At 42.3% G+C, this 11,223-nt stretch overlaps 1 protein-coding gene and 1 pseudogene across 2 annotated transcripts; one reads left to right on the top strand and one right to left on the bottom strand.

The window, feature by feature from the left end:
* Window positions 1-460: 460 nt before the first annotated feature.
* Window positions 461-11,147, bottom strand: MRPL46 (mitochondrial ribosomal protein L46). 2 transcript variants are annotated; one of them, XM_059915393.1, is made up of 4 exons: window positions 10,894-11,147; window positions 9,361-9,550; window positions 8,428-8,601; window positions 461-826 (listed from the first exon to the last, which is right to left on the bottom strand). In XM_059915393.1, the coding sequence occupies exons 1-4, from the start codon at window positions 11,119-11,121 to the stop codon at window positions 576-578; spliced, it is 843 nt and encodes a 280-aa protein (XP_059771376.1). In that variant the 5' UTR covers window positions 11,122-11,147; the 3' UTR covers window positions 461-575. The 2 variants fall into 2 exon arrangements, with proteins under 2 accessions (XP_059771376.1, XP_059771378.1); XM_059915395.1 differs by having other exon boundaries at window positions 10,883-11,075.
* Window positions 6,012-7,783, top strand: LOC132360803 (tudor domain-containing protein 3-like; annotated as a pseudogene).
* Window positions 11,148-11,223: the final 76 nt, after the last annotated feature.

Below are 11,223 nucleotides of genomic sequence, written 5' to 3'. Positions count from 1 at the left end.
TTATATTCTGTTTAAATATAAAATGCTTTAAAAAAAAAAAGAATGAATGAAAATAGGAAGGGAGAGAAGGAGGGAGGAAGGGAAAGGGAAGGGAAGGAAAGGAAAGCAAAGCAAAGAAAACAAGGAAGGAATCATTTCCTAGGCCAGATTGATACATTCTCATATCAAGTAGAAAGGGAGAGAAATACAAAACAGAAAATGACTAAGAAACTACATAGCAGTAGGCTTTTTTTTTCAGGGGCCTAAAAGCTTTCACAGAACTCAAGGCTTTTAGAAGGCTGATTCACTTCCTTCCGTTCTTTCTTCCTGGGTCCATGAAGCCAGTTGATTCACTACAAAGTAATGCAATACTACTCAATTATGAGCATGGGGAAAAAAGGGAAAGGCAGCCTAAGAGACGGTTCTCTCTTGACAGAAAGAAGCCAGTAGTCCTCAAGGAACAAATCAACAGAGACCCACACAATGAAAAACTTGTTTATTTCTCAGAATTTAGTTTGCTGCTTGATATTCCCTGCAGAGAAGAGGCAACGCAACGTCCTTGAGGCCCGATTGCAGACCTGTCTGAGCATTGTCCATCAGAGGTCCAAGAGAAACCTCCTAACCTGGGCCAGGTATTTTGGTTTCAAATAGTCACCCAGCTCCTCCTTACTGACCCACACATGATGGCCCTTCTTCCCAGCCTCGAAAAAGTCTCCAGTTAGCAGCAGTGCTTTGAAGAAGAATATTTTGGCCCCGAGGCTGCTCTCTGTCCGCATTGCCTGGGGGAACTTGAACTTGTAGTGGCCACAGGGTGCATTTCCCAGGAACTTGGCTTCCATGTTGTTCTCTGAGAAGGGGGGAACAGAATCGGAAGATGAGGATACACCCACCTGTTTACTATGGCGCCTGAAATCATTGGGGGTCTCTGTGAGAGCCACTTCCAGCCTGAGGTAAAAGCAATCCCTGAGAGTGAGAACTAGTGTCATTCCTGAAGACCCTTGTCTCCTCTCCATCCAAAGGCTCCTGGCCCATAGGCTCCAAATTCACTGGGTCCATTCCTCGTGCCAAGCTACTGCTCTCACACTGAAATCAGCAATGCAGCCCAAATATCACTACCTGGGAGTCAGAGCACCGAGCTTCTAGACTCAGCCCGGTCACCATCTGTTGATGAAGGACCAAGACACGTGGTATCTGTAAAGCAAAGTTCGTCAGGGTTTTAAACGCAATGCCATGTGGAAAGTATAAAAAGGACCCAATTTGACGGCTGCAGGGTGAAAACGAAAGTTAAAAGGCAAAGACCGATGGACAGACAACATCTGCAATCTACAACAATGGGTTAATAACCCCAACCCAGCATTTCAAAGGATGGGAAAATGATGGATTAATTACTAAATGGCATTGGGAGAATGGACTAGCTAAAAGGAAAAAATAAAGCTGGATCCCAACCTCACTCCTCACATCAAAATTGACACCATACAGGTCAAAGATTTAACAGTAAGTTAAAATTTTCATAAATGGTTTGTTCATTCTGGATTGATGGTTTCATGGATGTTTAATATTTTCTGAATTTTTCTGTATTTAAAAATTTTTCACAAAGAAAAAAGAAACCATAAGAGTACTATAAAAAAAAAATGTGGGATATTTTCTGTATCATTTTTGAGAGGGGAAGTCCTAACCAAGACACAAAATTCAAAAATCCAAAACAGAAAAAACATTTATCTACATAAAAATTAAAATCTTTCCGCAAGGAAAAACGAAGCATACAAAAGTCACAGACAAAATGACAAACCAGGAAAAATATTTTCAACACATTCAACAAAGGAATATCTTAAGGTATAAGTAGTACTTAGAAATCAATGAGGAAAAAAACAACTCTAAAAGAAAAATGAACCATGCATATGAACAAGAAGTTCACATGAAAATAATTATCAATGAACTATAAACTCATAAAAAGATGCTCAGGGGCTTCCCTGGTGGCGCAGTGGTTAGGAATCTGCCTGCCAATGCAGGGGACACGGGTTCGAGCCCTGGTCTGGGAGGATCCCACGTGCCGCGGAGCAGCTGGGCCCGTGAGCCACGGCTGCTGAGCCTGTGCGTCTGGAGCCTGTGCTCCGCAACGGGAGAGGCCATGACGGTGAGAGGCCCACGCACCGCGATGAAGAGTGGCCCCCGCTCGCCGCAACTGGAGAAGGCCCTCGCACAGAAACGAAGACCCAACACAGCCAAAAAATAATTAATTAATTAATTAATTTAAAAAAAAAAGATGCTCAATCTTAATGATAATTCAAGAAATACAAATTTATTTCTATTTGTAGAAATAAAATTTATTTCTATTTGTACAAATTTATTTTCTATTTGATGTGTAAAACACATCATATTACCGAAGTTCAAAAACTTTGAGCTGCAACATCACTAACAATTATAGAAATGCAAATCAAAACTACAATGAGGTATCACCTCACACAGGTTAGAATGGCCATCATCAAAAAATCTACAAACAATAAATGCTGCAGAGGGTGTGGAGAAAAGGGAACCCCTCTTGCACTGTTGGTGGGAATGTAAATTGATACAGCCACTACGGAGAACAGTATGGAGGTTCCTTAAAAAACTAAAAATAGAATTACCATATGACCCACCAATCCCACTACTGGGCATATACCCAGAGAAAACCACAATTCAAAAAGACACATGCACCCCAATGTTCATTGCAGCACTCTTTACAATAGCCAGGTCCTGGAAGCAACCTAAATGTCCACTGACAGGCAAATGGATAAAGAAGGTGTAGTACATACATACAATGGAATATTACTCAGCCATTAAAAGGAACGAAATTGGGTCATTTGTAGAGACGTGGATGGACCTAGAGACTGTCATACAGAGTGAAATAAGCCAGAAAGAGAAAAACAAATATATGTTAACACATATATGTGGAATCTAGAAAAATGGTACACATGAACCAGTTTGCAAGGCAGAGATAGAGACACAGATGTAGAGAACAAACGTATGGACACCAAGGGGAGAAAGGGGGAGTGGGATGAATTGGGAGATTGGGACTGACATATATATATACACTAATATGTATAAAATAGACAGCTAATGAGAATCTGCTATGTAGCACAGGGAACTCCACTTCGCTGTACAGCAGAAACTAACACAACATTGTAAAACAATTATACCCCAATAAAAAAAATAAGTAAATTAATTTAATTTAATTTAATTAAAAAAAAAAACCTTTGAGCTGTACACTGCTTGTCAAGGATAAGGGAAAACTGAGATCTCTCAAACATACTGTGGGAGTGCAATTAGTACAAGTGCTATATTTGGCGAGAGATACCAATTTTAATTATACAAACCCTTTGATTTAGCAAATCTGCTTCTACAATTCATCCTCCTGGATATAGTTATTTGCCCATGTGAGCACAGTGGAGTGTACACAGATGTTCACTGCACCTTTGTTTGTAAAAGCAATACACTGGTTAAACAAACTGCAGTACATACATGTATGAAATATTACACTGGCGCTGAAAGTGTAAGATACATCTTCACCTGCTGATATAGAGATATGCTTAAAAGCTGTGCATAAGAAGAGAAAGGAAGGTATGTAACCATGTATATCCCACTGTGTGGAAAAAAGGAACAGATAAAATATGTATGTGCTTGCAGTTTCTAAAAGGATACACAAAGTGTTCATGGTGATTGCCTCTAAGATGGGAAAATTACTTATTACTTCTTATAGAACTACATTTACCAGACACTGTTTGATATTTTTTCACCATATACAATGAATTGCTTTTCTCAATATTACAAACAATAACAACAGCATCAGCATTAGATGAGGAATTCATGTATGATGTGAAATCACCTATGATACAAAATGTCAGCAGTGGGGATCTGTGGGTGGTGGAATTATACTGGCATGTTTCTTTATACTTTTCTTTATTTTCCACTTAATTCAATGAATACATATTACTTTTCTATAATCTGGGGAAATGGATTAAATGTAATTAAATCAAAAAGAAAAAAAACAGTTCATTACAAACATGAGCAAAGAATCTGAACAGGCGGTTCACAGAAGAAGAAATACAAATAGCCATATGAAACATATGAACACATGAAAAGATGATCAATTAGCAATCAGCAAATTGCTAATCCAAAAGAGATCAATTTTTTTTACTGATTGGACAGGCAAAAATTTTAAAGAGAGACTATTTCACATGTTGGTGAGGTCTAGACAAACAGGCACTCCTATACCCCACTCCTGAAAATGTCACATGCTATGTACGTTCTGCAGGAACTTGGGTGGCACCTATCAAAAACATAAATATGTCCATCCTTGACCATTAATTCCACCTCTAGGAATTCCATCTTGCAGAACTACTCGGGAAGTGCACCAAAGGGGAGGAAAGGAATAGACTTTGACTGTTTTATATTTATACTTTTATACCGCTTGAGCTTTTCTTTGCCATTTTAATTATTTTATTTACGATTTTAATGAATTTGAAATAAATCAACATATTTCATTTTATATGCACCTATAAAATACTAATATATCCTTTCACACTTATTTATGGCAACGGGAATGTTCAAAGGAGAAAAGCGTGGTGCCAAGGGGAGCCCCTTTCCACGTGGTGCACAGCAGGTGGAGCTGAGCACCAGTCGTGAACATGAACGACTGACCGAGGGAAGCTAAGCATCTGAGTCCAATGATCCTGGCAAGAAACCCAGCTGCCAACTCTTGTGTGATGGCTAAGGAAACCGAGAACGCAGCAAAGTCCCCTCCCATTCCATTCTGTCTTGCTCCCTCTCCTGCAGGCCACACAGGTCGCTCTCGGGAAAGGATCAAGGGGGTGCACACTGGCTGCTGACGTTTCATTAGCAGGTACTTACGCTGGTGGCAGAGCCAGAAAAGTGGCTGTGCACTTATACAACCAGATCATTTACTCAATAAACATTCAGCAAGTACCTACTATGTGCCAGATACTTTGCTGAGAGCTGGGATGACTGAGAGGAATAGATAGTACCTGTATTTTCAAGGGAGTCAGAATTCTGGCTGGGGAGGGACAACGTGTTAATAAACAATTAAACGGCAATGGAATACGTGAAGAGCGTCTTCTCCACTAGGACATAAGCTCCCAGGAAGCACAGGTAGCGTTCTGTTCATCACTGTGACCCCACTGCCTGGAGAGTGTCCAGCAAATGGTAGGCAGAGAGTAAATGTTTGCTGCATAAACTGAGTAAGGGCACACACAAGTGCTACGGGAGCCTAGAGGGAGGAGTAGCTCTCTCTACCCAGAAGGTTCCACCACAGAAGGTAGGATGTACTGCGCAGTCAGACTAGGGAGGAGTAAAGCATTCCAGTCAGGGACCAGCAGGTTCCAAAACAGGGATGTATGAAAAACCACATTATTCACAGGATGCAAAAGGTTTGCTAGGTTAGAACTTGGAATATACATTAATGAGTGGCAAGATGGAAGACTGATGAGCTCGGGACCAAAGCAAAAAGGATTTGTAGGCCCTGCTTGAAAGTCTGCTTTTATGGGGAATCTTTCAAGAATTTGAGGCAGAGAAGTGACAAGGGATTTGTATTTTAGAAGGCTCATTCTGGCAGCACTGAAGAGGACAACACAAAAGCAAGGGGGAACTCACTTGGCATCTACCTCAATAGTCCAGTGTAGCGGTTCTCAACCACAGTGATTCCACTCCCCACGTAATGTCTGGCAGTGTCGAGAGACATTTTTGGTTGTCACGCTAGCGGGAGTGCGGATGGGTTAGTGCTACTGGCATCTAGCAGGTAGAGGCCAGAGACGTTGCTAAACATCCTACAAGGCACAGAAGCCCCCACAAAGAATTATCCCGCCTCAAATTTCAATAGTGCCAAGGCTGAGAAAATCTGGACTAGTGAGAAGTCAAAAGCCTCCCAGAAAAGCTGCAGGAATAAAGAGGGGACTATTTAGAACAGACCAGATAGGACTCAAGAACTTATGGATGTTGGAATGAGGTCAAGGATAACTCTGAGGTTTCTAGTTGGGTGAATGGGTAAGTGGTGATGCCAATAAGCAAGCCTGCAAGGACAAAAAGAGAAGCAGGCTGAGAGATTGGCAGGAGCATCAATTTTAAATGTAATAAATTTTAAAATCTCTGTGGGGGTGAGGGAGAGCACAGGGATGGCATCTGCCAGCCTCTGTCCCCGCAGGATACTTCCACAGGCCCCTAGATGTGTGCTGAATTGGATGCCTGTTCCCCCAGGCCGATGCTTTATGTTAAACAAACAAGCCTCTTTCGTAGAAAGTCTGGGTGTTTTTCAGTTGGTTGCCTCTGCACTGGGCTCTGGGGTAGAACCTAAATCACAGGTCTGTCAGGGATAACACAGATTGTCAAATACTGAACAAAATGGAGCAAAAGATGATAACCAACCAAGGTATCTTCCTCAAGATGATACCAGATGGCCAAGAAATGAAAAACCTCATTTTCAAAGAGACCCAAAATTCAAAGTCAATTTTAGAAGGCAGTGGGTTACCTAGAAACAGGTTCTGCAAAACTGAGTACTTCTTCAGGATCTGAAGTATGAGCTGAGGAGAAAATCAAGTGTGGACAGACCATATTCTAGATGCGACAGAACTAAAGAAATTCCATATCCTCTAAGTTCTTAGCACAACAATGCTGCTTAAAAAAAAAAAAGGGAAGGGGAGTAACTGTGCAAAGCAAAAGATTCATACTATGCAGAGGCACACACACACAAAAAATCCACTTCCTGAAGAATCCATAAATTATAAGAATCAAAAATGTAGGAAAAGAGAAAACCAGGGACTTCCCTGGTGGCATAGTGGTTAAGAATCCGCCTGCCAATACAGGGGACACAGGTTCGAGCCCTGGTCTGGGAAGAGCCCACATGCCACAGAGCAACTAAGCCCATGTGCCACAACTACTGAGCCCACGTGCCACAACTACTGAGCCCGCGTGCCTAGAGCCTGTGCTCCACAACAAGAGAAGCCACCGCAATGAGAAGCCCACACACCACAACGAAGAGTAGCCCCTGCTCACTGCAACTAGAGAAAGCCCACGCACAGCAACGAAGACCCAACGCAGCCAAAAAATTAATTAATTAATTAATTATTTTAAAAAAGAGAGAAAACCAAACAGCTAATCCTGATAATTTTTATGACAAGAAACCATGAACAATAAATAATGAAGCTTTCAGTGTCGTAAAAACTGAAGCACCTTTTAATGTATTAATTACCAGAATCCCACTGGAACGAATAGTATCACTGGTGTTGAGTGGAGAGACAGAAATGCCTGAAGGGAAGGCGAGTAGGACCTATTAAGCCAACAGGACCCCTCATAGCTACACCCTATAATGACAAAATATTTTACAATACTGGGCCCCAAAGAAGATCTGGGCCAATTAAACCAAAAAAAAGTACTAGAATCACCTATTCCTATGGAGAATGCAAAACTGTAGAAACCAGGAGGTGAATGTTTTGCACTCTGTTGGGAAGACAAGTTTTAGTGATCAGAAGCGGAAACTCTCCATCCTTCAGGTATGACAGCAGTTGTTAATTCATTGAGTACAGGAACTATGAAGAAGCCGCTTCTAAACAACATCAGGCCCATTCAAATAGGGAGATGGGGGGAAGACAGCATCTACAGCCAAACTCTTGAGCCTTGTAGAGGAGATGATGGCCAGCCAGGACGATCCACTCAGCCAACCCAGCAGCTTTACCAACCTCCCCGGGCTCAGAACGAGTATGACAAGAGTCTTTGTGAAGAAACAAGCCAGTGCCTAGACCTCCTACTTTCCCTTTAGAATAAAATGCAGCCACTGTGGATATTATTATTTGGAGAATGAAAAAACAGATTTTAGGGGGAAAAATAAATCAACCCACACAAAGAATGGGAAAAAAAAAGGAGTCAGATAAAGCAACTACCTTTTACAAGTGAAAGAATTTTTTCTCTGCCATCAATAAAACCAATGTGTTATTTAAAAACAAAGAAAAGAAAATAGTTTAAAAGAAATAAAATAAAAATAAAATTTAAAAATCTCAGTGCCGGGACTTCGCTGGTGGTTCAGTGGGTAAGACTCCCCGCTCCCAACGCTGGGGGCCTGGGTTCGATCCCTGGTCAGGGCGCTAGGTCCCACATGCGTGCTGCAACTAAGAAGTCTGTATGCCGCAACTAAGAAGCCCTCATGCCACAACTAAAGATCCCACGTGCCACAACTGAGACGCGGCGCAGCCAAAATAAATATTAAAAACAAAAAAAAAAATCTCAGTGGCACAAAGACTCTCACTTGATCTAAGATTTTTTTCTAGCTGAAATTTTATAAATATCAAAGTTTCCATTAACCTTCCAACCTCCTACCCTTAAAGCCAGGCCCACAGTCAGCCTGCAAATCCTCAGGCTGAGTCTGAAGTGTGTCTTGTGGGGTTTAGAGGGAGGCAGAGAACTCACCTGAGAGTGTGGCCAGGGTTCGTTCAGCTGTTCGGCGGAGGGTCTCCCCGGACTGCCACTCTGCCTGGGGCAGCATCCAAACATCCTGGTCTCCAAGCTTCTCTTTGATCAACAGAATGAGGTTCCTGTCTAGCTTCCGGTGCAGTGAGGTTCGGTCATTCTTTACATCGGCTTCTGTGAAGAAAAGAGGGGGTCACAGGAGACAAGAGAACTGTGTTCTGCCAGAACCAAGAAGATTAGAGTTTTAGAGTCCTCCTTTAAGGTAGAGCCACAACCTCTGCCCTCAAAGAACTTATAATCAAATTAGAACCCTGACCCGTCTCTTTAACCCTGACCTCTCTCAGGACAAAGTCTCACAATCTTGAGGAAACTAAAATTTAACAAGAAGAAACCAAAAGCTGAACTCCTCCTTCGAAAAGCCAAACACAAAGTACTTTGAGCCTTTGGAAAAGAAGCAATACCCAGACACTACTATTTCATTGGTCTTGACACTGTTACCGACTTAACCAGCCCCTACTTTCTCTGTTCTTCAGTCTTTATCGTGAAATAAGAATAAAAGAACTCAATGCCCTGCTTTGGGAAGGATTTCAGATAAAATACAGGAAACTAGTGGGAAACACTTAATTTCCCCCGCTCTTAGTCCCAAACTAGGAGTTAAACCCAGATAACATTCCTGAGGCTTAACTGAGACAGATAAGGCTATCCCAATACCCTTACATCCCACTCAAAAATAACATAGACCTTGAAAAAATTATATTAGGGTGGATGTGAGGAACAGGGAAAAGAAGTTCTTTTTCTCCCACGTGAAAGAAGTTCTATCATTTGAAATTATTTGTTACTTAAATCACAAGCAGGGGTTAAGCAAGAATCCTTTGTTTGGGAACCAGAATACCCCCCTTTTCTACCTCTAACTGGCCTGAAAAGACCACAAACCTGTTATTCGAGCTCCAGGTTTGAACTGTAGGAATTTCTGCTCCCACATGTCTTCCAAATCCTGTAACAGCAATATATTCCTCTCATCTTCTTCTTCACCATAAAGGTCGCTTTTCTTCTTTGCCAGTTGCTGGGCTTCATCCAAAGCACGAAGCTCATGGTCTGAATACAGGCTTCTCTCTATCTCGATCTGGGAAAATTAAAAGAGCCAAAATCTACCCCAAACTGGGAAAATTAAAAGGACAAAAAACCAAAATAAAACAGAGTTACAGTGCACTTGACAGACTCAGAAGTTTACCACCCAACAGACACATACAACCAAAACACCACAGTAAAAACAGAGAAAAAAGATCACCTGCACTTTGGGCTTGAGTCATATTTGCTAAAACATTAGAATGTGTTTGGAGGTCAAGACTGCCACAAAGAACAGAGGACTAGGACAGGCATTGCCTGCCCACTTCCTCCCTCCAGTCAGGCCAGTCTTTGATCAGAATCTCACCATGAACTTTCCTGCTTCAGGGAGTTTACAGATGCTATTCCTTCTTCCTAGAATGTTTTCCCTCATGCTCTCCTGGAAGATTCCTACTCATCCTTCAGATCTCAATTTAAATATCACTTTTTTTTTTTAAAATATCACTTTCTTAAGAAAGATATTCTATGACATCTCCCATTAAAATCAAATTAACGTCCCTGTTAAACACTATTATAGTATCCTGTGTTTTCCTTTACAACACTTACCAGAGACTTCAATTCCATAATCACGTGGTTATTTGGTTACTGACTGATGCCCCCTCCACCAAATTGAAGTGCTCTGAGAACCAGAGCTATGTCTGTCTCATTCACCACTGCATGCCTAGCACTTAATAGTGTCTGTACAAAGTGGGTCCTATATGATTATCTATAAAGCGATTGATAAAATGTTTGCAGAGTAATAAGCCAAGTAAAAAGCACAGAAGTGAAGTTTTTATCTCTCAGTAGCCAAGACAAAAACGTCTCAGGTTCTGGGGAAACATAATATCCTTTAATCACTATCTATGGAGATTTAAGACTCTCATAGCCACTACACCGTTTTTGCCCATGTCTCTTCACTTGCCCCTCACACAAACAGACTTTATCACAGACATCTTACGGATGTGCCCATTGCCTTTTCCTTATGCTCATCACATAACAAAGACTTTCTCCTCTGTAAACTGTCAACTACCTATGATAAGGACTGAATCCCTCTTGTTCACCACCGTATCCCCAGTATATTGACTGAAAAAGGAGAGCATCTCCAAAGAGTTGCCGACGGTAACAACAGAAAAGATCAATGAAAACGAAGTACCTTTTATTGAACGCGTACTACGTACCACAACAACCCAGTAAGGTAGGCACTATTTTGCAGGTAAGTATACTGAAGCTCAGAGAAGTGAAATAACTTGCCCAAAGTCACACAAACTAATCGGTGGCGGAATCGGGATCAAACGCAAGTCAGCGTGCCTCTACTGCTTCCCCAACTGCACCTAGAAGCGACGACCCGCACCTCAATCCCACCTGCTGTAGCAGAGCCTTCACCTCTTCCTGCAATGGGGTCAGCGGCTTCGAGACCAGCGGTGGCCGCTGCAGGCACAACGCGCCCAGCAAGCGCCATGGAAACGCGCTGCTCGAGGGTGCGGCCGCAAGGGCCAAACTGCGAGAACCCAGTCTACGGGTCCAGGGGCCCTCGAACCGCCGCCAGCCCCTCGCCACCCCTAATACAGTCAGCCTTACGGGCGCCGCCATCTGTCAACCTTCCCACAACGTACCGCGGCTCCCAGCGAGGTCCTGGGCCAATCCTATATTCCCACAAGGCAGCGCGGGCACAGCATGACGGGAAGAGCTAGG

This window comes from Balaenoptera ricei, chromosome 2 (genome assembly GCF_028023285.1).
Source record: "Balaenoptera ricei isolate mBalRic1 chromosome 2, mBalRic1.hap2, whole genome shotgun sequence".
NCBI classification, from domain to species: Eukaryota; Metazoa; Chordata; class Mammalia; order Artiodactyla; family Balaenopteridae; genus Balaenoptera; species Balaenoptera ricei.
Note: the sequence above shows the minus strand (reverse complement) of the source record. Positions and strands in the feature narration are given on the sequence as shown.